General features: G+C 36.1%; 1 protein-coding gene across 2 annotated transcripts in view; it reads left to right on the plus strand.

Moving 5' to 3' along the window:
* CDC73 (cell division cycle 73) overlaps positions 1–27,748 on the plus strand; it is a 143,482-nt gene that overhangs the window by 71,627 nt on the left and 44,107 nt on the right. For both annotated transcript variants that reach the window (XM_033200509.1, XM_033200510.1), the window contains 3 exons: positions 18,270–18,327; positions 26,870–26,905; positions 27,199–27,286. In XM_033200509.1, coding sequence (XP_033056400.1) covers positions 18,270–18,327; positions 26,870–26,905; positions 27,199–27,286 — 182 coding nt within the window. The remainder of the gene's footprint in view (positions 1–18,269; positions 18,328–26,869; positions 26,906–27,198; positions 27,287–27,748) is intronic.

The raw sequence follows: 27,748 nt of genomic DNA on the forward strand, positions 1-27,748 counted from the left end.
AAAGAATTTTATAAATGGGAAACCTAAAGCCTAGACTGATCTTTGACTTTTCCTAGTTTGAAGGAGAGGACTAAAACCCAACTTCCTTGTAGCCTATATCCACCCATACTACAGTTCTCACTCACTACCTTTTTGTTTTTAAAATTAGTTGACTAGTTAACAGAGTAATGTTTAAGAACTTACTTAAAATAACTTATTTTCCAGAAGTACAGATGCATTTTTGTAGATCAGTATCAGTGATTCCTTTCATAGGATTTGACTATGAAGCCAGCCACAATGACCATTTTATGAAGTATTTACTCAAAATTAGATTGTGTGCTAAGCTTACTTGAGCTGTTATGCAAATGGCTCTTTTCTAATAGTTTTATTATTGTAATACCCACTTAAAAGATGAGGAACCAGTGTCTGGAATTGTAAAATAATTAGTCCAAATGTCAGATAAATACTGGTAAGAATAGAGGCCAAGCTGGGAATTGAAGCAAGATTATCTAAATTCTTATCCTCTGTGTGTTTTTTTTTTTTTTTTTTTAAATTTATCTAGTACTATTATCATTCTCTGTTCTTAAACTTTGGACTACGTGGCACTGTTAGAGAAATTGTGGGAGTTTTTTTTTTTTTTTTCTCTCGAACACTGGCACAGCATACCCAGGAATCATTAACAGAATAATAAATGAATGTTCATATTTTCACTTTTTCAACAGGTACGTTTTGATTAACTACTGTGTACCAACATGTGCATTTAGGCATAGCTTATTATGTATAGGGGATACAAAATTGATTTAGAGACATTCCCTACCCCTTTCTCCAGGGAAGGACTAAATAATAATTATTTTTTGCCAGTTCTTTTGATTGGATATTTTTTATGTCTTCCTGGATTATTATAGATTTTGATTATTAAGAGAGTTTTATGGGTAACCTACTCATTAGTGGGTCCCTCCAGTATTGGGTTGAGTCCCTGAATTTCCAGTGAGTTTCCCCCCGCCACTGAACTTTGCTTGTTACGGAGGAAGTATTTAAACAGGAAGAAACTTCCAAATACTACTAACAAAAGGTGCCTGTGTACTTAACTGGATTTACTTCATACTTTAAAGTACACCTGCAACCCCTTCCCTCCCTCCCTCTCTCCCTCCCTTCCTCCCCCCCCTCCTTTTTTCCCCGGAGGTTTGCTCTATTGCCCAGGCTGGGGTACAGTGGCATGATCTTGTTTCACTGCAACCTTTGCCTCCCAGGTTCAAGAGATTCTCGTGCCTCAGCCTCCCGAGTACCTGGAATTACAGGCATGTGCCGCCATACCCAGCTAATTTTTGTATTTTTAGTAGAGGCGAGGTTTTACTATGTTGCCCAGGCCGGTCTGAAACTCCTGACCTCAGGTGATCCGCCTGCCTTGGCCTCCCAAAGTGCTAGGATTACAGACGTGAGCCACAGTGGCCGCCAACCTGTTTGTTAAAAGTTTAAGTTAGTTAAGAACTTTATGTAAAAGTTCAGGAAAACAGGGTAGATGTGAGATAAACTTCCTTTAGTAACTTTTTCTAGCAGCCTACATGTTTCCAGTCAAGAGAAGCTGTAAAAATCTTATGACAGGAGAGCTTGTAGAAGTTCTTCCTTTAGTCTAGTTTCTTTTAACATCTGAATTCTATGGTTAAACTAACTCAGTAAATGTGACAAGGTTTCTTTGTCAGACTCAGCAAACTGGCAGCTATTCTGTTAAGTTTTATAGTTATAAATGGCTTGTAATTGTCATTTGCATAAGTCTATTTTTAGTCTTACAACACATCCGTGATGGAAAAATAGGTGGCCATTACTATGTGCATTATGGCCAAAGCTGTCCAGACTGGTTTTAGCATTTTCCTGGACATGTCTAGTATGGATTTCAAGGAGTCAAAATTTAAAGACAGGAATTGTAATGCCTTTTAAGTCTCAGTTTTTACTGGGTGTAGAAATAATTATTTTTGTATTCAGGTAGTTAATGGTTTTGAATGATTATTACATGTTGAATCAGATGTAAATCTGCTGTTCAAGTGGCTACTAAATAGTAACTTATGGAGTTATATCATCTATTTATCTATGTATATACATTCAACGATATGTCCTTGGTAAAAAGATTAAAAGAGAAAGGGTAGGGGAAGGGCCCTTCAACCAGGATGGATGATTTTCATTTAATGGGAATGAGCAAATATCCTTGAGTAACATTAGAAGGGAGACATGAATCTGGTCTTCCTGTATTGGTCTCCATTCCTGTTTGTGCTTTATTGTGAGTGGTTGGTCCCTGAATTCAAGTAATTAATTTCAGCTAGGGCTTACCAGAAGTACCAGCTATTTTTTTCCATGCTGGACAAAAATCTTAATGTTTTAGATCTTGTATAATTTCCACCATACCACTCTGAAAACTGTCACTTGACACAATTATTGAGAGACCAATTTTAGTTTTATTGAGATGACTAGACAATTTTGTGTAATGTTTGCTTCTAGTTTATTTCTCTTGACTGTTTTTATTTATAATCAGATGCAGTCTTTTTCATTACATAAAGGATTTGGACAAATGCCTTGTTTTTTGGTTATTTAATATTAGTGTAGGTAGTTTCCTCTTTTTGAAGAGAAGTAAAATGTTTATTAAAAGCTTGTAATTTTCTTCTAAAGTCAGTGGATGATTTATGAACCAGCTTTACTTTCCTTGAACTCACAAAGCAAGAATTAGCCTGATTGCAAATAAGCAATCTCAGAATGACCACAAGTGTCAGTGTTTGCCTGCCTTATTTTTCTCCTTCAGTTTTCTTGTGCAGCAGATACGTGTGTTGTTTAAGAATTTCTTTTGACTTGAAAACAAAGCTAAATTTAAGTGTCTCTTTCAGAACTAATTATAGACACCTTATCTGTTTTAATTCATGCAAACTATTAACAGTGAACATTTACAATCAGCAGTGATTTGGCAAATACTTTATTATGCTTGTGTATTTCTTGGTTTTTCTGAGGCACAGCTATTTCAGTCAGGAATAATACTCTTAGAGCTGTGGTTCTCAAGGAGGCAGTGGTAGGGGTAGTATTGCTTTCTAGGAGGTGTTCTAGAAGTTTGTGAGGATGTTTCTAGTTAACAGAATGATTTTTAAGGGCATTTTAGGGCCAGGGAAGGTAGTAGTCCAGTAGTGTATGGGACAGTCTGTAAACAACAAAGACTAGCTCTGCATTCTGCAGGACTTCTGAGTGTTTCATTGGATATCTGTGTAGGTGAAACACTTTTTTATAGTTAAGTAAATTTGAAACTTTGTTGGAACATAAAGTATATTTTGTTCAGTTTTAACATGCACTGAATTATCTAGAAATGTAACTACAGTATACAATGAGGGAAGCTTGTACTTTGCTTTGTTCTAAACTTGGCCAGTGGTTCACCATTTCAAAAAATCAAATTATGTTTATGGCATTGAGTCACCAGTATACCAGTCTATGAGCATTTGTAATTGTTACATTCACTATGACTTATGTATAGGTATTAGCATCTGGTTAGTATGTCTTCTGCTAAAATCATGTCTGATACTTGCATACTGAAATGCATATTTTTATCATAAATCTCTCTCTGTCTCTCTCTTTTTTTTTTTTTTTTTTTTTTTTTTTTTTTTTTTTTTTTTTTTTTGAGACTGTCTCACTCTGTTGCCCAGGCTGGAGTGCAGTGGCATGATCTCAGCTCACTGCAACTTCCACCTCGGGGATTCAAGTGATTCTCCTGCATCAGCCACCTGAGTAGCTGAGATTACAGGCTTGTGCCACCACACCTGGCTAATTTTTGTATTTTTAGTAGAGTCACGGTTTTGTCATGTTGCAGGCTGGTCTCAAACTCATGACCTCAAGTGATCTGCCCACCTCGGCCTCCCAAAGTGCTGTGATTATAGGCCTGAGCCACCGAACCTGGCCTCTATCGTAAATGTTTTTAAAAATTTTATTTGTATTAGTGTATTAATTTTTAAAATAGATATGTAGATTGGTTATATTACCTGTGCATTTCATTTCAGGTAGAGGGGTCATTGTAAAGTATTTCTTATATAAATACTTGTTCCATGTAAATTAAATATAAAGGGGATGTGTTGAATTTGATAGAACTGTGACATCCACTGGGTCAGCATCTTTGAATAAATTATTTCAGGCAGCTTACTCTCCACTCTCTGCAAGCCCAGCATATTCTTGGTATTTAAAATTATTAACACTTAATTTATTTAAAGTATAACAAACAACTTGTAAATTCAAGTGTATGTAAAATATTGAAACTTAAAATTCTACTAAAACTTTGCAAAGAAGCAGTTACCCAAATATAAATTATTAGTATCAGAAAATATTTATTTTAATGGCTGTAGTAGATACGAATAGAAAGCAAGTGTTGGGAGCCAAGCATGGTAGCTCACGCCTGTAATTCCAGCACTTTGGGAGGCCGAGGTGGGCGGATCACCTGAGGTTGGGAGTTCAAGACCAGTCTGGCTGACGTGGCAAAACCCCATCTCTACTAAAAATACAAAAATTAGCCAGACGTGGTGGTACATGCCTGTAATCCCAGCTACCTGGGAGGCTGAGGCACGAGAATCACTTGGACTTGGGAGGCAGAAATTGCAGTGAGCCGAGATCGCACCACTGTACTCCAGCCTGGGTGACAGAGTGAGATTGTGTCTCATAAAAGACAAAACAAGAAAGCAAGTGTTGGAAGTAAGTAAATATAATTTTTTCCTAAAGGATTTTTTTGAAGAAAGAAGGGAACATTGAACATACTTGATTCATGTAGCCACCTTCAGTATAATTGGTTATGGCCTGATTAGAAATAGGGACATCAGTGTAAAATAACTTTGCAAAGTGCCGGAGTCTGACCCACAGAACGAGGCTGCACGATGGATGAATAACATACTCAGACACTGATATTCAGTGAAAGAGCAGGGGACCACTCACAGAAAGAGTTGTGGCAGCCGTGTGCTAATTAGCTGGCCTTGCCAGCATTTATTCAGCACAGATTTAATGACAAAGACATTGAGTCAACAAACCTGTGGGTAATTAATCTGGTCGCCCTCTCCTAGGGAGAGCAGTCCTATGAATGATCAAAGACCAGTCTTAGGACCACATGTGTAAACAAGCTCTCTAGATAAACTCCCTTACATTCCTTTGTACCTACTCTAAGTTACTAACTCAAGGTAAGAGGATTAGGCTGCTTTCAGCCGTAACCCTATCTAGAGGCTTTTGCAAAACCTTCTGGCCTTCCAAGAAGATTTGCGTTTTTCCTAAATTTTAAAATTTCTCCCATCACCCCAACCAAACCCCTACAGCAAAGCAGACAAGAGACATGCAAAGGTTATAGGATTACAGACCAGGAGATAATGTTTGACTTTTACAGTTTAATTCTATGCCCTGCCCCCAACTTCTTAGGCTGTGGAAGGGTTTTGCTAACCTTTGGCAAATACATTAGGCATTTTTTATATGCAAGCTATGGGGAGATGTGAGATGCGTCATTAGGTTCCTTTCTTTGAAGAAATTGATAGCCTTGATGGATACATAGATCATTATAAAGATAGCAAAATAATTATAAATAAGTGTTATTTAAATTTTGTCTTTCATATATAAACCCTTAGGAAATTCATATAGTTTCACTCATTTTCATTGTGTTTTGATACTTTTGTGTTTCCAGTTGAACTTACATTGTTATTCTTTTACTTCCTCATGCATTTCCTGTATTTTCAACCATTTTCAATAAGATGTGGTCACATAGAAAATAGAATTGCTGAGTTTTAGTGAGCCAAAAAAGAAAAATGTAGTATTTCTGTTTATATCCTCCATTTATCCTTAATTATTTGCTAATGAACATATTGTGTATTTATTTTTCACTTAATTTTCTCTCACCTTTGAGTTTTATACACCATTTTCTAACTTTTCACAGAATTTATTACTGTCTCCAGAATTTATAATGTTCCAGAACATTTCAGTTAACTGTCTTACTTGTAGTGTGTGTGTGTAGAGTGTGTGTGTGTGTGTGTTGTGGGGCAGTGATAGGTTTCAGGTAGTTAAGTGTACATACAGATTTGTTTCAGTGTAGCTTCCTCAGTCAGTTTATTGAATCATATTAAATGTTTTCTTTTAAAGCTTGTAGTATTGTCACTTCTCTTTCTACCTGTATGCCGGTAACTATAATTCTGTGATTCCCAAAACAACTAAACTAATAACTGATTACAAACATATACCCTGTGATAGAAGGAACTAGGCAGGAGAATATGTTTTAATTTACATGGAACAAAAGAAGAGCAAATTTATGTGGTATACCATTCTTCTACCTTTGAAGAAACCTATTTTGAATTATGTCTTCAAACTTAAATCAGTTAATTGCACATTCAAGGTTGTACTACGGTGGCATTGTTTCTAGTGAAAAGGTATTATTTACATTAGAAAAATGAAATTTCAGAGCAGAATTGGACCTTTGAGGTCATCTAAAAATTTATTTTTCTCACTTTATAGGTGAGGTAACTAAGACCCTGAGAGGCAGTGATTTTCTCAAAGTTCCTCACTTTGTAGCAAGTCAAAGCTGGATCTTAAGACTTACAAATCAATTTTTTTCCACGCTGATTAACACTTCTAGTTACATTGGTATATTCTTTTAGTTCATGGATCCATATGTTACACAAATGATTATGTGTACTGTCTACCTTATCCACATTTCTCTGCCACTATAAAAATAATTCTGCCAGTTTTAAATGAACGTAGTGGTTTTATTAAACCTCAGAGAGACATATGACAGAATCGTTCATCTCTGCCCTAAGATATGAGATCATTATAGACTTTGATATTAAAGGAGAGCAGTACACATGCTTTGGATTTTTGCTAATTGCAGTTCTGTGATAAAACATTTCAACCACATTCACATGGATGTCATTTTTAAATCAGTAGATAAGTAAATGAAAAAAGTTTTTCTAATATGCAAGAGTACCCCGTTTAAAGATTTTGTGATCTGTATCTCTCTTTTCTCTCTTGATTCCAGTTTGAATTGTGGTATTAGTCTGGGTTCTCCAGAGAAACAGAGCCAGTAGAATCTGTTTCTATATCTGTTTATAATTTGTGAAATACATCTCTTTATATGTGTATATACATATACACACACACACATATATAGATTTAGTATATTAGTTATTAGTATTTATTTTACTGGTGGTTGAACACACATACACACACATCTAGTGTATATAAAGAGATTGTTACAGTGAATTGACTCACACAGGTATGGAGCCTAAGAAGTCTCAGGATCTGTGTCAGCCAGCTGAGAGTGCATTCTCTTCTAACTCTGCCCTTTTGTAATATTCAGACCATCATTGAATTTGGTGAGGCCCACTCATATTAAGAAGGGGAATCTGCTTTAGTCAGTCTGCCTATTCAAATGTTAATCTCATCCAGAAACACCCTCACAAACCCACACAGAATTTTTTTTTTTTTTTTGTCCATCCTGTTTTGTTTAACCTATTGTTTTCAAGGTTCATTCATGTTGTAGCATGTATTAGAAATCCATTCCTTTTTAAGGCTAAATGACATCCCATTGTGTATATATATAATTTATCTGTTCATGTGTTGATGTTGTCATTTGAGTTGCTCCTACTTTTTGCCTGTTGTGAATAATGCTGCTATGAACTTGAGTGTAAAAATATCTGTTTAAGTCCGTGATTTCAAATTTTTTGGGATATATATACTCAAGCAGAATTGTTGGATCATATGTTAATTCTATGTTTAATTTTTTGGAGTACCATCATACACTTTTCACAATAGCTGTGCCATTTTATATTCTTGCCAGTCATATGTAAGAATTCCAATTTCTCCATATTCCCATTTATACTTGTTATTTTCTTATTTTGTCACTGGATTTTGATAATAACCATTTAAATGTATTTGAAGTGATGTCTTATGGTATTTGATTTGCTTTTCCCTAATGATTAGCGATGTCTGGTATATTTTCATGCACTTATTAGCCATCTGTATCTCTGGAGAAATACCTATTCAAGTCTTTGCCCTTATTTAAATTGGCTGGTTTGTGTTTTGTCGTTGTTGAGTTGTAGTTCTTTATATAGTCTGGATATTAATTTCTTGTATGTGTGACTTGCAAATATTTGCTTTCCATAGGTTGCCTTTTCACTGTGCTGATATCCTTTGCACAAAAGTTTAAAATTTTGATGGAATCCAGTTTATTTCTTTTTCTGTTGCCTATACTTTTGGTTCATATCCATGACATCAGTGCTAAATTCCATTTCATGAAGTTTTTCCTGTTTTCTTCTAAGAGTTTTATAGTTTTCACTCTTAAGTTTAGTCTTTTAATCCTTTTTGAGTGAAGTTTGTACATGGTTTAAAGTAATGGTCCAACTTTGTCCTTGCATGTGTGGCTATCCAGTTTCCCCACCACCATTTGTTGAAAAGGCCGTCCTTTCCTTATTGAATGGTCTGGACACTCTTGTCAAAAATTAGTTGACCATATATGTGTGAGGTTATTTCTGGGTGTTCTGTTCCATTAATCTGTATGTCTGCCTTTATGCCTCTTCTGTTTAATGTTGCTTTTGCAGTAAGTTTTGAAATCTGGAAATTTGAGTCCTCCAACTTTGATCTTTTTCACAATGAGTTTGGCTAAGTATTTGAGCTCGCGTGAGATTCCATGTGACTTTTAGGATGAGTTTTTCTATTTCTGCAAAAATGTTGAGTTTTGATAGGGATTGCGTTGTGCTTCTGATAGTGTAGATATCTTAATATTCTTCTAGCCCATGAACACAAATGTCTCTCCCTTTGTGTCTTTAATTCTTTTAGCAATATTTTATAGTTTCAGTGTACAAGTCTTTTGTTTCCTTGGTTAAGTTTATTCCTAAGTATTTCATTCTTTTTAATGCTATTGTAAGTGGAATTGTTTTCTTAATTTACTTTTTGGACTGTCTGTTGTTACATAGAAACACAACTAATTTTTGTGTGTTGATTTTATATTCTGCAACTTTGCAGAACTTGTTTATTTTTAATATAACTTTTTTTTGGTGTCATCTCTAGGTTATTTAACATACAGATCTTGTCATCTGCAAACATAATTTTACCTCTTCCTTTCCAATTTGAATGCCTTCTGTTTTTCTTGCCTAATTGCTCTGGCTGGAATTTTCAATACTGTGTTGGATAGAAGTGATGAAAGTGGGCATCCTTGTCTTGTTCCTGATCTTAGGGACAAAGCTTTGTCTTTGACCATTGAGTATGATGTTAGCTGTCGGTTTTTCATATCTATCTTTATTATGTGGAGTACATTTCCTTCCATTCCTAGTTGAATTTTTAAATTTTTTAATGAAAGGGTATTAATTTTTGTCTTTTTTTCCTACATCATTTGACATGATCATGAGGGTTTTTCCCCTTTATCTGTTAATGTGGTGTATTATTAAATATTAATACATTGATTTTTCATATGTTGAACCACCTTTGCATTCCAAGAATAAACCCCGTTAGGTCATGGTACATAATACTTTTAATTTGCTGCTGAATTCAGTTTGCTAGGTCATGACTTATTCTTACATAAAGAGTGTTGAAAGAAAATTGTTTAACAGTTACTAGTCCCACTTTATTTTGGGCAGTGAGCTGAAAATACACAGAAACACATATGCATATTGCAAGTAACTAAATACATATATAATTGTATTAATCATTTTTTCATTTCATGTATTTATAATCAGTCTCCTTCATTAGATTGCAAGCACCATGAGGGCAGAGACCTAGTGCTCTTGTTTATTTTTCTGCATTTCTGTTTTCTTATTTGGCACTTAATGTGCTTTCAGTAAGTGTATGTAGAGGCCAGGTGTGGTGGCTTATGCCTGTAGTCCTAGCACTTTGGGAGGCCGAGGCAGGTGGATCACTGGAGGTCAGGAGTTCAAGACCAGCCTGGCCAACATGGTGAAACCCCATCTCTACTAAAAATAGAAAAATTGGCCAGGTTTGGTGGTGCACGCCTGCAATCCCAGCTACTTGAGAGGCTGAGGCACAAGAATCGCTTGAACCGGGAGGTGGAGGTTGCAGTGAGCTGAGATTGTGCCACTACACTCCAGCCTGGGCAACAAAGCGAGATACCGTCTCAAAAAAAAAAAGTGTATGTGGAATGAATGAATGTTGTTTAATTCTCCTAATAATTCTGTGTGACAGTTATTTGTGCCATATTCATGTAATAGATAAAACAGTTTTTACTCAATAGTCATGAATCAGTGATTCTAAGGCAAATAAATTTGTTTTAATTAGTCAGTGTATAATGATTAAACACCTCCCATGCAGCTGGCTGTATCAGGATTGGAGGAGTAATATTTTCTGATGCGACGTAAAGTACCTTGCAGTCTGATTGGGGGAAGCAGACAAATGGGAAATTATGTAGTATAATGAGGTTAAGTTATGGTCTGAATGCTTCCCAAAATTCATGTGTTGAAACTTAATCCCACTGTGGTGATATTAAGAAGTGAAAAGTGATTAAGTCATGAGGGCATGGCCTCTACAAATGAATTAATGCCCTGTAAAAGGGCTGGAGGGAATTTTCTTAGATCCTTTTTTGCCCTTCCACCGTGTGAAGACACTGTCTGTCCCCTCCAGAGGATGCAACAAGAAGACATCATCTTGGAATCAGAGAGACACAACACCTGCTAACCATACACAAAACCTGCAGGCGCCTTGATCTTGGATTTTCTAGCCTTCAGAATTTTGAGAAATACGATTCTATTTACAAATTGCCCAGTCTGTGGTATTTTGGTATAGTAGCACAAATGGACTAAGACACGATAAAGGTATCCATAAAATGCTAAAAGGTCACAACAGGGAAACATTGGAATTATGGGAAGAGAGTGAATGAGGAAAGAGAGAAGGTACTTTGTGAAGGGAAGTCTTCAAATCAGAGATTACAAGGTATTAGTAGTTAGGAAGCATAGGCTTTGGATTCAAAAAGGCCCAGATCTGTTTTGCTTAGTAACCATGTGACCTGGGGCAAGTAACTGGTTTTTGTTTCTTTGTTTGTTTTAGTTTAATTTTCTCATGGTACGATAGATACAACATCTACCTTAATCAGTTTGTTTAGAGGTTGAGCGATGAGAGAGAACATGTCTCAGCCATTTAAGTAGTTACTTCTCTGGAGAGAGTTTCTGGGCTTAGGGAAAGAACGATAAATTTATTTTTAAATTTTGCAGCCCTTTATCTGTATAATTAAAGGGAGGGAAATACTATGCTTTATAAGTATGTTAACTGTTTTTTATGTTAGCAACATATTGTGTACATATACCTCAAGGTTATAACAAGTCTTAAAAAAAACTGTGCTTATTCTTTGTATTGAAATGTTTTGCTTTTAAAATCCTTTATGTTTTTTAGCCTCATTGTAATTTGTCCCCAGAATTGCTGTTTCCCTTTTCTACAACAAAACACTCTTTTAAAAGACTAGCCGGACATGGTGGCTCTCTGCTGCTGCAATCCCAGTGCTTTAGGAGGCCAAGGCAGGAGGATTGCTTGAACCCAGGAGTTTGAGACCAACCTGTGCAACAAAATGAGGCCTGATCCCTTAAAAAGAGACTCATTCAATGTGTTTAGAAATTCAAGCTGGGTGCAATGGCTCATGCCTGTAATCCCAGCACTTTGGGAGGTAGAAGCAGGTGGGTCACTTGAGGTCAGGAGTTTGAGACCATCCTGGCCAGCACAGTGAAACCCTGTTTCTACTAAAAATACAAACATTAGCTGGACATTGATGGTACGCACCGGTAGTCCCAGCTACTTGAGAGGCTGAAACAGAAGAATCGCTTGAGCCCGGGAGGCAAAGGTTGCAGTGAGCCGAGATTGCACCACTACACTCCAACCTGGGCGACAGAGCAAGACTCCGTCTCAAAAAAAAAGAGAGAGAAAAGAAATTCACATGCATATTGAAATATCCTAATCTTTGGGAATTCTGATTATCAAATCCAGTTTTCATAGGAATAAGTTACTTTTTAAAATAAAGGTAAAAGCATTCAAGGGTACGACTAATATTTAAATAATTTTTAAAACGTATGTGACCTTTGCCCTTATTAATACAACAGAAGAGTAGATTAGAAACTCCTGGAGTCTGCTTATATGTTCTATATATGTTTTCTTCATAAAAGCTTTCAGGCCAGGCGTGGTGGTACACACCTGTAATCCCAGCACTTTGGGAGCCTCAGCTCAGGAGTTTGATACCAGCCTGGGCAACATGGCGAAACCCTGTCTTCACCAAAAAAACCCCAAACAAACAAACAAACAGACAAAAAAAACAACACTAGCCTGGCATGGTGGTGCATGCTTGGAGGCTGAAGTGGGAGAATTGCTTGAGCCCCAGAGGTCAAGGCTGCAGTGAGCTGAGATTGCACCGCTGCACTCCAACCTGGGTGAAAGAGTGAGATCCTGTTTTAAAAAAAATTTTTTTTTCAGTGTTTCACTATTTCAGGTAACATTTTAAAATTAAATATGTATATATTGTATTCTTTTTCACTTGCAACAAATATATTTTTCTAATGGTATTTTTTTAATATACTTTTTTATTTTTTTAAATTATACTTTAAGTTCTAGGGTACATGTGCACAACGTGCAGGTTGGTTACCTATGTATACATGTGCATGTGCCATGTTGGTGTGCTACACCCATTAACTCGTCATTTACATTAGGTATATCTCCTAATGCTATCCCTCCCCCTTCCTCCCACCCCACGACAGGCCCCGGTGTGTGTTCCCCACCCTGTGTCCAAGTGTTCTCATTGCTCAAATCCCACCTATGAGTGAGAACATGCGGTGTTTGGTTTTTTGTCCTTGCAATAGTTTGCAGAGAATGATGGTTTCCAGCTGCATCCATGTCCCTACAAAGGATACGAGCTCATCCTTTTTTATGGCTGCATAGTACTCCATGGTGTATATGTGCCGCATTTTCTTAATCCAGTCTGTCATTGATGGACATTTGGGTTGGTTCCAAGTCTTTGCTATTGTGAATAGTGCCGCAATAAACATACATATACATGTGTCTTTATAGCAGCATGATTTATAATCCTTTGAGTATATCCCCAGTAATGGGATGATTGGGTCAAATGGTATTTCTACTTCTAGATCCTTGGGGAATTGCTGCACTGTCTTCCACAATGGTTGAACTAGTTTACACTCCCACCAACAGTGTAAAAGCGTTCCTATTTCTCTACATCCTCTCCAGCACCTGTTGTTTCCTGACTTTTTAATGATTGCCATTCTCACTGGTGTGAATGGTGTCTCGGTTGTGGTTTTGATTTGCATTTCTCTGATGGCCAGTCATGATGAGCATTTTTTTATGTGTCTGTTGGCTGCATAAATGTCTTCTTTTGAGAAGTATCTGTTCATATCTTTTGCCCACTTTTTGATGGGGTTGTTTTTTTTTCTTGTAACTTTGTTTGAGTTCTTTGTAGATTCTAGATATTAGCCCTTTGTTAGATGAGTAGGTTGCAAAAATTTTCTCCCATTCTGTAGGTTGCTTGTTCACTCTGATGGTAGTTTCTTTTGCTGTGCAGAAGCCCTTTAGTTTAATTAGATCCATTTGTCAATTTTGGCTTTTGTTGCCATTGCTTTTGGTATTTTAGACATAAAATAGTCCTTGCCCATGCCTATGTCCTGAATGGTATTACTGAGGTTTTCTTCTAGGGTTTTTATGGTATTAGGTCTAACATTTAAGTCTTTAATCCCTCTTGAATTAATTTTTGTATCAAGTGTAAGGAAGGGATCCAGTTTCAGCTTTCTACATATGGCTAGCCAGTTTTCCCAGCACAATTTATTAAATAGGAAATCTTTCCCCGTTTCTTGTTTTTGTCAGGTTTGTCAAAGAACATCTGATCTTTAGATGTGTGGTATTATTTCTGAGGGCTCTGTTCTGTTCCGTTGGTCTATATCTCTGTTTTGGTACCCGTACCATGCTGTTTTGGTTACTGTAGCCTTGTAGTATAGTTTGAAGTCAGGTAGTGTGATGCCTCCAGCTTTGTTCTTTTGGCTTAGGATTGGCTTGGCAATGCAGGGTCTTTTTTGGTTCCATATGAACTTTAAAGTAGTTTTTTCCAATTCTGTGAAGAAAGTCATTGGTAGCTTGATGGAGATGGCATTGAATCTATAAATTACCTTGGACAGTATGGCCATTTTCACGATACTGATTCTTCCTATCCATGAGCATGGAATGATCATTCCATTTGTTTGTGTCCTCTTTTATTTCATTGAGCAGTGGTTTGTAGTTCTCCTTGAAGAGTTGCTTCACATCCCTTGTAAGTCGAATTCCTAGGTATTTTATTCTCTTTGAAGCAATTGTGAATGGGAGTTTACTCATAATTTGGCTCTCTGTTTGTGTGTTATTGGTGTAGAGGAATGGTTGTGATTTTTGCACATTGATTTTGTTTCCTGAGACTTTCCTGAAGTTGCTTATCAGCTTAGGGAGATTTTGGGCTGAGACGATGGGGTTTTCTAAATATACAGTCATGACGGTATTCTATATTAAGATATTTATTCTACTTGTTTAAACTGCACATACTGGTCCTTTGCAAATATCAGAAAATTTTAGATGATCTCATTTGCTAAAATAATGAAAGCCAGGATTGCTTGTAAACAGCATACTTTGTTTTGTATTTTTATTCGCAAATGTGGTTCTCTCACCGTTTTTCCCTTCTGTGTTAATTCGGTTATTACTTTTCTCAAATGCCTCAAGTCTTGGTGAAATTATAATGCTTCTGACTTTTCAAGAAAAAGCAGGTTTTCCTCTCCAGTTAGCACAGCTTGTCAGCTCTTTTGTTTTTGTGCCGATACCTTTCTTTTCCCAGCTGTGTAGCGTTTTTTCTTCCAATCCAAATATGTCTTTAAAAATATAGGATTGTCAGGCCAGGCGCGGTGGCTCAAGCCTGTAATCCCAGCACTTTGGGAGGCCGAGGCGGGCGGATCACGAGGTCAGGAGACCGAGACCATCCTGGCTAACACTGTGAAACCCCGTCTCTGCTAAAAAATACGAAAAACTAGCCGGGCGAGGTGGCGGGCGCCTGTAGTCCCAGCTACTGGGGAGGCTGAGGCAGGAGAATGGCGTAAACCCAGGAGGCGGAGCTTGCAGTGAACTGAGATCCGGCCACTACACTCCAGCCCGGGCGACAGAGCGAGACTCCGTCTCAAAAAAAAAATAGGATTGTCAGTCTGTTCCATATTACTTCCAGATTATTTTTTCTGTTTATTAATACATGTGGTGTGTGTGTGTGTGTGTGTATGTATGTGTGTGTGTGTTGCCTTTGAAAAATGACTTCACCTTTGTCTCTTCATCTTTAGGGTGGAGGGTGGTGGGGTTGATTTCTGCAATCCCTTATGCAGCGACTACTCCAGCTTTACTTAAAAATAAAATCATAGTAGAATGTGCTTTTAGCCTCCTGAGTGATGTTGGCTGGGGAGAGTCCTAGAAACGGCTATAAATTCATGACGTGATTTGCAAAGAACTTCCCAGTTTTCTTCCAAGAAGGTTATATTCTACTATTTTGTCATTAGTTTGTTGTTGTGTCATAGCTGTATAACTCTTTGTGCGTGTATTGGCGGGGCGGTTGTTTGTACCAACTCAAAAATTAAATGAAGTTATACTGTACTGACTTCGACAACTGAAATTTTCAGTAAGCCTTGAAAAGACAAAATTAGATAACATTTTTTTCTGTTGCACCTGATAGAACTTTGATTCAACTGAGACAAACAAAAGTGTGTGTGGGGTTTGTAGAGTGCTGAGATGGGAGATTTGACTCCTATAATCAAGAATGGTTAAGGGTAAAGTAGGTCTTGCAGGCCACTAGAAATAGATAGTAGGTATTATAAAGGGTATCATATTCTACCTCTTTTCTTGCATTATAGCTTAATTCTCTTTTCTGCCCATACATTTTCTCCATGAGTCAAGGGACATCATCATCAGTGATTTTAGGCTTATTTCCTTGTAGCCTTGTAACTAGTGGTTTTAACAGCTAGCTGTAGTCTACAAAAAATAATCCCAGTCTATAAAAAACAGTCCCAAAGAAGGACTTTTAATTGATGAAGTCTAGGATATATACCTTTCCTAGTGACGAGGAGATAGAGCTTATTGCCAAAAAGGAGTGATTGGGTCATCAAGCAAGGATTATTACTAGGCAAACAGAAAATACCCATTATTGGTATTTAAAGGGATCAAGTTTTGAGCTTATTCAAAAGTAGACAAAAATTCCTAAGGGTTATAATTTGTAGTAGAAAAGGTTTTTTTTTCTCTCCATATTATTTACACATGCTTATACGTTTATACATGCTTATACACATGCTTACGGTACAGGTGTACAACTAATTCAGTAGGTAGTTGGATCGCTTTGGGTTTGTATAGTTATGTTTATATGCACATAATTTTTATTCTGGTGATTTTGAACTTAGGCCACTCTATTCCAAAAAAAGAAGGGCTTTGATTTGAATCCAGCCAGACTCGTGGTTAAATGTGGACAGAAGATGTCTGCATATATGCGTGCTCATTGTTTTTCTGTCTCAATTTCTATGTTTTTCCTCTTAAATCACATCCCCACGTGTCAGTATTTATATACTAGAATAGGTAAGTAATATTAGTTTACTCTTATTATATAATGTCTAGTTGATTCTTTATATAGGAGCTAATGTTTCTTTTAATGGATTCCTATTTAATGATTATCCCCTGGCTTCTGATTTTTTAAAAATCTAAGTGCAGTTCAGTTCAACTAGCTGCAGTGCCCAGAGCCTACTATGCTCCAGGTACTGGAATTACAAAGAATAAAAATAGTTATATCCCCTAATATAAACTTAGAGACAAATATAATCAGAAGGTTCCCCCACATTGTAATGATGTTAAATATTTGATGTGCTCTCCACCTTAATTATGACTCACTTTTTTTTTTTTTTTTAACATTTAAAGGTTTACCTGAATGTAATATAATTGGAGGAGGACTATATCATAAGTACGCTTGATAAATTTTTATGAATAAACATCTGTGAAACCAGCACCTGGAATGACTCAGTAGTAAATACACCAATATATATTAATAACTAAATGCGCAATAGTGAGAACATTGGAAAAAGTGTATTTTGCTGTCCTCAGGTGTCTTTTTGTTTGGTTGTTTTTTTTTCTTCTTGGAGTTTTTGCCACCTACCTGCTCCTGCGAGTATTGTTTCTTGTAATAAAGAATGGTTTCTGTGATGTTTTAACTGAATACTAGGAATACCAATGTATTGAAGTGAAAGTCTTCTTTCTCTTGTACTCATTTTTATAGTCATTTATTTTTTAAAAAATGCTATAGGATAGCCTCCTATTTCAAACAATTTTGTCATGTTTACTATCTCAAATTTTGAAGAGAATGTAGTGTAATTATAATTAGTATTTAGCAGTATTTCTTTGGAAATGTTCTTTGTGACGCTAATATTGATTTTAATTTTTATGTATTTATGTACCTCCCCTGATATTTGTCAAATTTCCTTGTGTTATGTACAACTAAAGTCTTTATGAATTCATAGTTAGGAAATTTACACTTGCAAGTTTGTATAAAGAAAAATGTATTATGAAATATCACTGTGAATATGATTGAAGCTATTGCACTAAAAACAGACATTTTAAGAATCTTAAGCATTTCAGAGGCATCTGTCCTTGAGTATATAATTGATATACTTCAACCCTTAGCATATTTCCTTGTACATCTTACATTTTCAGTAATTATTGAGATTTGTTATTTAGTTTTTCAGATACTCTCATCTGCTCTTAATTCAAATGTAACATCTCTTCTTTATAAATGTGATTTTTCCTGAATATTTTAAAGGCGTTTAATTATTTGAAATGTTTATGTTTTTTGAATACCTTCCAATATAACGTATGTTAGGTTTTTTTACCAGGAGAGTATATATCATTTATTTATTTTGAGATTGTTTAGAGAAAAAAAGGTTGACTTGATTTTAGAATAGGCAATGATATTTCTGAGAATATTAAAATTGTCAGCAGTTAAACAAATCATTTAAAAATATTACATGCTTACAGTAACTACTCTGTAGTAACTAAGTTTGTTTTACGCTAAAGATGTTTATTATGATCTCATGACTAATAGCATAAAAGATCAGGAGAGTTTTCATTTTTATTTTTTTTTTAAACTGTAGGTCATAACATGTTTAGTGGAGTAACCAATTGAGTGAGAGAAACAGAACAAGAGACAGAGAGATATGAGATTTCTTTGCAATAATTAAAGTGTTTATTATGTAAAGAAACTTTGATCTTATATATCAATTCTTACTCTTTTAAAGGAGGGTGCATCTGCACGGAAGACTCAGACTCCTGCAGCCCAGCCAGTACCAAGACCAGGTAAAAATATAAAACTTTGTTTTTTGCTTTCTTTCAAAAGCTCATAATAGTGCAAGTTTTCTGGTATGTGTATAATGCTTTGAACAAATTTAAATTTTACTTAAAATACATTGCAAAGTCATGTTTCTTTAAAGACTGTCAATACTGTTTAAGCAGATCTGAAAACTGTGATAATATACATAAAACGCTTGCTAAACTTCAGTCAGCATCATTAATAAATCTTCATGTTTTTAGCAGAAAGACATAAAGAAATAAAGTGAAAAGCATATTAAATTATTTATTTTCCTTATAGTGCATTAAGCAGCTGAACTGGATTTTGTAATATTCTTTATTGAAGTAATGTTTTCCCCGATTTGATTCATAGGTCATTGATAAAATGGGTTATAAAACACTGTTTTTCAATAATGAAGTTTTACTATAGAACATTTACTTGAATAAATAGGTATAGTGAAGACTTAAAGAAAATTTTTAAGAAAATGTTTTCATTTTGGTTAAGATATTAGAAACATGTTTTAAAACATTTTTAAATGTTTAAAAGCTATTTATATATATCCATCCTCATCAGGTAGTATGTACAGATGTGATTTTTTTTCCTACGGCAGCACAGAATTATAATTTTAATAGAATCATATTCAGCTTTGATGCTTAGAACTTCAGATATCTGTGTTGAACACCTAAAGTTCTGTATCATTTTTTAAAAAATGTGTTAAGCAAAGGTAGTATTGAAGTTATTTTAGAAAAATTCTTCCCCTTATTCCTAGTACCTAAAAAGACTGATCTTTATAGATATTTAGATACCAACCCTATATTTATTTTTGGTCTTTTGGGTTTGTTTTTGGTGTTTGGTATTTGTTTTATTTTTACATTTATTTAGCATAATTTCAGTGCTAGGCTATACCGGCTGTCCCCCCCGGCCCTTTTTTATTTTTTAAAAAAATAACCTCATCAGTGCTGTTGAAAGTGAGTATGAAGAAAGAAAATAAAGCATTGGAAAGACACAGGCAAGAACTTAACTGGATCTTCTGCATAAATTTCACAGTATCAATAGTGCAGATTTGGATATCCTCTTATTCATAGTATGTACACAGGCCAAATCTAAAATTATTTAGATTATGAATATTAAATATTTTCTAGAGGCACGTCAAAAGCATGGTACATGGGGCTTATGTTGGGATGGTTTTGCAGGGTGATTTCCCTATGTCCTGTATTCGTGCTCCTCTTAGATGTGGCTAGTATTTCCTTTTTTTGTTTTTGTTTTTTGTTTGACAGTAGGTTTGTTTGAAATTTTTGTCATTGCTCTTTTTAAGTAGGTGTGGAGAAGAAGAGTGCTCTGTCAGCCTTGTTATACTTAGACTAGACTGGATGTAATTGATTAAGATGACAGGACTAATTTTCAGTAGAGATGGTCATACCAGAATCTATCATGAGAGTATAAGAAGAACAACTAAATTCAACAAATATTATTTGAATTTCTATATAGTAGGCTCTTGTCCGGAAACTAAGAGAAGCTGAAGGAGCTTTTTACAGGAAGAAAGAAAAAAGTGAAGGAAATAGGGATGGACAGATGGGGTTGGGCCCAAAGAATACTAAACATGAAGTATAGGAAGATTGTGGAGGCAGTTGAATCACAGATAAGAGAGTTGTTTTGGAAGGGAGGGATGGGAGGTTATGGTTTGTCAGAAATGGAGAAAGGAGAACAATCTACCACCTGAGGATTCTAACTTAGAATCTGTGATGTAAATTTTTTTCTATTTCATATTTTCATAAAATAAGTTAGTACATAAGGAAAGGGCTGGGGGAGACACTGATATCTAGACAAACCATTTTGTTCAGATGTGTCTTGTGATAAAATAAAGTTAAAGGGACTGGATTTTACTAGCCAGTTATGTGGCAAGGGAAGATCATGTGTGTAAAGTAAGGGGTCCTAAGTCTTTTCACCTCTTAACGTTCTAGCCTACTTCTTCAATTGCTCTACTAAAGTGCACTGGGGATTAAACCGATTGAAATTAATCTGAACGAATGTCTCATCATATGTCAGATATTCTAATACCCATCCATGTGAACTTTCCACTTTCTCCTCCCACTTACTGCTCCATACCCATACATCCACATTTCCTACCCACTATTCTAAAGTAATTAAGATTTTTTGCTGTCATTCAGCAATAAGACTTGATTGGAATGGACAGTAGTAGTTTGAAGTCTTTATTTGTCCTAATTAGTGTATTTTATTTTGCTGCCAAAATGTTAAATGCATCTGCTTTTGGGGGTACAGCCCAGTTTTGAAGGGATATTGTTTAATATTTGACATGTACACTAGTATTATTTCTTTAAAATCTGAAAAATGTGAGTACCCAAAATATATATGGCCAGTGTAAGAAGGGAGATTATAGAAGTGTAACTGTTATTTGTTGGGTAGAGTTTGGATAATTTGGAAATGGGAGACTGACCCACCTATTCTTTCCTTGAGTGAGATACCTCAAGGGTGGAGTTCTGTTTTTGAGCATTTACAAATTTTTATTTCTCATTTCATCAAATATTTATTTAGTGCTGTTGTGCCAGGCAAGTCTCTGGGTAAATTTAATGTTTTAAAGTGTTTACAGTTAAACACTTTAAACATCTAAAGCTCTAAAAATTTCCAGCCTCTCAAAATTCATTTAGGGAATATAACTAACAAGAGGCACATGTTTTCCAGTGAATTTATAAATAAAAGCATTTGAAAGTATCGAGGGAACCAGCCCCCAATATTTCAATGTAGGTTCTTTTTATTTTCCCTAAGTGTCAGCTGGTCTGAGAAATAAAGAGAAAGGGTACAAAGACAGTAATTTTATAGCTGAGCCTCCGGGGGTAACATCACATATTGGTAGTTCCGTGATGTCCCCCGAGCCGCAAAACCAGCAGGTTATTATTAGGGATTTTAAAAGGAGAGGGTTATATGAACAGGGAGTGGGTCACAGAGATCACATGCTTCAAAAGGCAATAAAGATCACAAGGCAAAGGCAAGATTAGAATTACTGATGAGGGTCTGTGTCCCACTGTGCATTTTTTGATAAACATCTTAACAGAAAACAGTGTTCGAGTGCAGAGAACTGCTCCAAACAAAATTTACCAGGCTGTAATTTCCCAATCCTGGTAAGCCTGAGGGTATTGCAGGAGACCAGGGAGTATTTCAGTGCTTATCTCAACCTTATAAGACAGACACTCCCAGAGCAGCCGTTTAGAGACCTCCCCCCAGGAACGCATTCCTTCCCCAGGGTATTCCTTGCTGGGAAAAGAATTCAGTGATATCTCACTTACTTGCATGTCTGTTTATAGGCTCTCTGCAAGAAGAAAAATACAGCTCTATTCTGCCTGACCCTGCAGGCAGTCAGACCTTGTGGTTATCTTCCCTTGTTCCCTGAAAATCGTTGTTATTCTGTTCTTTTTTAAGGTGCACTGATTTCATATTGTTCAAACACATGTTTTACAATCGATTTGTACGGTAGTAGTCCTGAGGTGACGTACATTCTCACCTTACAAAGATAACAGGGTAAAGAGATTAAAGTAAAGACAGGCATAAGATATTATAAGAGTATTATTAGGGAAGTGATAAATTCCATGAAATCTTCATAATTTATGTTCAGAGATTGCAGTAAAGACAGGCATAAGAAATTATAAAAGTATTAATTTTGGGAACTGATAAATGTCCATGAAATCTTCACAATTTATATTCTGCTGCTGTGGTTCCAGCTGGTCCCTCCGTTCGGGGTCCCTGACTTCCTGCAGCAGAAAGGCCATAGTTCTGGACTTCACTGTCTTTCCTTTTTATAGCCATATTGAATTTCTTGCACATATCCTTGTCTTCTTCTCTCCTTTCTTAATGTATACACCATCTATACTTCACTAATTCGTAGTTCTTTTGAGATGACTAAGTGGCCTATGGTACTAGTTTATGTGCTTAATACCACTCATGTGAGATTGAGAGAGTGAACTAGTGGCTGTATATTTTATACAAATTTATTATGCTATTCAATCATGTTTTATAACCTAGCTACTGTTTGGAGTACTTCCCCTCTGATCCCATAGTTTTAAATCTATGTGCTAATGATTTCCAAATTTATGTCTCCAGTTCAAACTTCTGGTATCTTATATTAACTGTCTGTGTAACATTTGGATTTGCCATAGGCATTTTAAAACTAATTAAGATAATGTTTTCCCTGCTATTTTCCCCAAGGTCTCTTACTGTATAGTCTTCTCCTTTTTCATAGAGTGACACCACCATCAACTTTGTTTCTTAAATCAAAAATTTGGAAGTTACTCTTTATTCATCACATTTCCTTACTACTTTTCTGTTGGTGGGTTCTGTCAGATGTACCTTTTCTATATTCCAAATTTATCTATTTTTCTTTTTCTCCACTACCACAACTCAAGTAGAAACCATCATCATTTCTCTAGACCAGTGGGTCTCAGTGTGGTCGGCTGCCTGGTGTCAGCCCATCACCTTTTTATTTCCGGTGCCAACAAAATAGATACAGATATTGAGGGTAAAATAGTGTCATAGCATCTGAGTACGTTATCATCTTTCTGGAAATTCATTGTTATTATATTTTATTCAGTTGACTTCGAATTGGAAATAAAACAAAAACTCAACCACACATGGTTTGAGTAGCACCATTGTTGACTGTTGTAATAGTCCTAACTGAGCTTTCTGCTTTCACACTTGTACTTTTTGATCCCTTGTCCAAATCCATTGTTTTTTTTTTTCTTCCAGGCTTGTGAAATGAAAATAAAATCTTGGCCGGGCGCGGTGGCTCAAGCCTGTAATCCCAGCACTTTGGGAGGCCGAGACGGGCGGATCACGAGGTCAGGAGATCGAGACCATCCTGGCTAACAAGGTGAAACCCCGTCTCTACTAAAAAAATACAAAAAAACTAGCCGGGCGAGGTGGCGGGCACCTGTAGTCCCAGCTACTCGGGAGGCTGAGGCAGGAGAATGGCGTGAACCCGCGAGGCGGAGCTTGCAGTGAGCTGAGATCCGGCCACTGCACTCCAGCCCGGGCGACAGAGCAAGACCCTGTCTCAAAAAAAAAAAAAAAAAAAAAAAAAGAAAATAAAATCTTGTCACTTTCTAGCTTAATAGTTATAGGACTTTCCAGTAGCACTTAAATGTAAACTTAATATTGCTTAAAAGGCCCTAGATTAATTGATCTCTGCATGTATTTGTAACCTCATCTCCTGCCATTCTTTCTTTCTTCCCTGTGGTCTACACATTTGCTTTGTTTCAGTTCCCTAAGTGCAGCAATTTCTTCCTGCCCATGATATTTGCCCACATTCCTACCTCTTATCTGGACTGTTCGCCTACTTGTTCTTGGCAAGTTGGCTTGTTTTCATCTTTCAAATTTCAGCTTAAATGCCACTTTCTTTGAGAAGCTTTTTGCATTCTATCTAAAGCACACTTTTCTGCCAGTATACACTCATTTTGTTCCCTTAGTATGTGTTCCAATTAGATTATGTGTTTGGTTGCATTTTTGTTTATGGTCTGGGCTCCCCTACTCTGCTGAAAGCTCTTTGAGGGCAGGAATTACTTCTGTTTTATTTGCAGTTTAATAATAACTTAGCAGCGATGCTTATACATAGGCTCCGAATGAATGTTTCTTAAGAATCTAATTTATTTGAAATCAAACAAAGCAACAGTAATTTTTCTTATGATTTATTCTCAGCTTGTAAATTGGCAATTAACGCATTTGCTTGAGTAGTAGTAGAAGTAGTAGTAGTAGAAGCGGCAGCAGTTAGCATCTACTGTAGTTGCAGGATTCAGTAAATGGTGAGTTTGTGCTAATACCTGGTTAAGGACTTTAGCATGCATTATTATTTTTTAAATTCTCACAGCAATATCAAGATATAGAAACTATTATCTCTTTTACAATTGAGGAAACTGAGGCTGAGCAAAGTTAATCAACTTGCCTAGACAGTGGCAAAATAAGGATATGAACTAAAATAATCTGAGTACAGACCTTTGCTGTTGATCACTCTGTCATACAAACTCCTTATGTTTTTCTCCCCCTCCCTCTTTAAGATCAAGCTTCTCATTGACATGTTCATCACAGTGTCTCAGTCAGGGTCCATACTAGAGAACTTGTTTATATTCATTTGCAGTTTTTTTTTTTTTTAAACTAAACCTCTAAACTTTATTTTTAACATTTGTGAGTTGTTTTATTTTGCCTTTTTCTTACATTGGGTCTTCTCGGCCTTGAGTTTAGTAAATGTTTGCCTAAATTCCTGAGGGCATTTGTGGATTTCCTCACCAAATCCAACAGTACTTCAGTCAGAGATTTCTCCCTTGCCCTGTCTTTCTTCTTCCCTCTCTTCCTCTCCCCCTTCCCTGCTTTCCTTCCATCTGTCCATCACAGATTTATTTCTTGAAACCTCTTTTTTTGTAGTTCCCTTTAATCATAATAGAAACTCCTGTTTCCTGTTTGTCCATCCTGTTATCCCTTTATCTCTCCAACAAATGCCAAATATTTACCGAGACTGTATTATATTCCAGATGACACTATCTAACCAATCAGATTTATCCATGACCCTCCATTTCTCTAATTGATTTAAGAAAATTCTAGTTTTTTTTCTCAGCCAGAAGATGAGAAAACCGTAATAGTAAAGGCATATGTCTCAGCATGTATTTGTGTATATCGTTATCTGCTTTCTGTGGCTCGAAGATCATACTACTGAATCCTATGATAGTTTATCACAATGAGAGAGCTATACAAAGGATTACAAAGAATTAGTTAAAATGTAGCATTTTGCTGCTTTTTAAATAAAACGTTTTCCGAAAGTGTGTGTGCTGTGTTACTCACTTTAAAGATGGTATCCGTTTTTAAGAACTGACATTCAATTAGAATTTTAAGTCTTCTAAATTTTTCTTTATTTTTGTCATTTAAAAAACAAAACTCGATCATAGCATGTGGCACATTGAGTTATTGTATGGCCAAATACTGAGAATAGAACTTGCAGCACTTTTTATCCTAAGATGTATTGATCTTGTGTTAGGTTATTATTATCATTAATGTCAACAAATATTTCTATGCATTAAAAGTTCATTGTATATAAACATAATACGAAGATACGGGCCAGGCTCAGTGGCTTACCCATGTAATCCCAGCACTTTAGGAGACTGAGGTGGGAGGATAGTTTGAGCTCAGGAGTTCGAAATCAACCCTGGGTGACAGAACGAGACCGTTTTTGTTAAAAAGAACAAAAAAAGATAGGAAGATTTGTGTGTTTATAATATGATCACAATCGAGATCATAGGGTCATTTTTAGATAATATAGACCTTCACATATACATGACTGATTACCTGTAATGCTGTATTTCTTACCTAAAAAGAGACCAGAAACAATTTTTAAAAGAAAGAAAATAAATAAATAAAAGGAATCTTTTAAACTTAGCTCTCAATAACTACTTTTCCTTTTCTTCCAGAGTGGTTAAGCGTATTCACACTTTGCACAGTATTATTTGCTCTTATACTCTGCTTTCACATTTATTATAGTGGTAATCAGCTTATTATGAAATTATTTCTTCTCTGTCTCTCTCTTTTTTTTTTTTGCTAGACCTGAACATCCATGAATGTAGATACTCAGTGCCTAGCATTGTAATACAGTAGTCCCCAGTTACTAACAGGGCATACATTCCAAGACCCTCAGTGGATACTTGAAACCAGGGAGGGATAGTACAAAACCAGTTTCAGTCAACCAGAACATGTTTCTCTTTATGTCTCCCATAAATATAATGTCTTTTCCATCTTAACTAAACACTGTCACTCACTGTGACTGAAACTTTCGCAGGCAAAAGTAGCATGAATTTCTTTTTCTTCTTCACAATTACACGGATGGTAGATTCTTTGTTTTTATTGTAGATGTTAGCAACCTCAGGATGTTTTATTTTATTTTTTTCTTTTCTTACTAAGTAGAGATTTTCACCTTTTCACCTAAGGGAAACACTTAATGTCCTGTCTTTGGTAGTGGCATATCCAAATTGTCAGCCTTATCACTCTTGCACTTTGGGGCCATTCGTATGTAAAACAGTGGCCACTTGAAACAAGAACTGTGATAACAGTGAAGGGGAGATGACTACTGAGTGACTAAAGTGTGGGTAGTGTATAGAGTGTGGGTGTGCTGGACAAAGACAGCATTCACATCCTGGGTGGGGCAGTGTGAGATTTCGTTATGCTCCTGAGAAAGATGTGCAATTTCAAATCTTGTGAATTGTTTGTTTCTGGAATTTTCTCTTTAATATTTTCAGACCACAGTGGACTGTGGTTAACTGAAACTGTAGAAACAGAGCTATGGATATTGTATATTCAGTTTCCTTTTGACTGCAGATTGTTGAATAATGCATTTTAATATTTTTGTCAGAGAATGTTGAGAAGATAGTAAGTTGTAAAATACGTCTTCTGATTTGCAGTTAGTCATATGTGAATACAAATAATTTTAAAAATGCCCCTTGTAAGTTTGAAAATAAGAATATGGTTTTTATGACATAGAGTTGTGATTTTTTTTCTTCTTTACAGTTTCTCAAGCAAGACCTCCCCCAAATCAGAAGAAAGGTGAGGTTGTGAATATGATTTTAAACTTAACTTTTAAAAGCAAATGATTGCAGAACCAGGCCTGATACTTTCCTTATGCAGCTATATCACATGTTTGTGCTTGGTATCCATTCTGATTTGTCAGAGCTCAAGCCACATTGATTATTAATTTATTTTTTAATATCCACTGGCTTAAAATATTTTTTAGATCGAAAGAGTTAAAGTTACAATTTATAATCTTTTAACTTTTAGTAGGGAAAGTAATTGTAATTCCTAATAATATATTTTCTACCTGTAAAATTTTGTCTTTTTAGGATCCCGAACACCCATTATCATAATTCCTGCAGCTACCACCTCTTTAATAACCATGCTTAATGCAAAAGACCTTCTACAGGACCTGAAGTAAGTAATTTATTAAACTATCCTATTCGTAGGACATCGAGATATCATTGGAAAATAGTAGTTACTGAATCAGTATTACTTATTTGGAGAAAACAAAATTTCAGTTTCTGTGCTATAGGCCTTACACATAGTATGAAACATAATTTTTCTTTTTTTTTTTTTGAGACGGAGTCTTGCTCTGTCGCCCAAGCTGGAGTGCAATGGCCGGATCTCAGCTCACTGCAAGCTCCGCCTCCTGGGTTCACGCCATTCTCCTGCCTCAGCCTCCCCAGTAGCTGGGACTACAGGCGCCCGCCACCTCGCCCGGCTAGTTTTTTGTACTTTTTAGTAGAGACGGGGTTTCACCGTGTTAGCCAGGATGGTCTCGATCTCCTGACCTCGTGATCCGCCCGCCTCGGCCTCCCAAAGTGCTGGGATTACAGGCTTCAGCCACCGCGCCTGGCCGAAACATAATTTTTCAAA

The sequence above is a fragment of the Trachypithecus francoisi genome, unplaced genomic scaffold, assembly GCF_009764315.1.
Source record: "Trachypithecus francoisi isolate TF-2019V2 unplaced genomic scaffold, Tfra_2.0 Lachesis_group5, whole genome shotgun sequence".
Classification (NCBI taxonomy): domain Eukaryota; kingdom Metazoa; phylum Chordata; class Mammalia; order Primates; family Cercopithecidae; genus Trachypithecus; species Trachypithecus francoisi.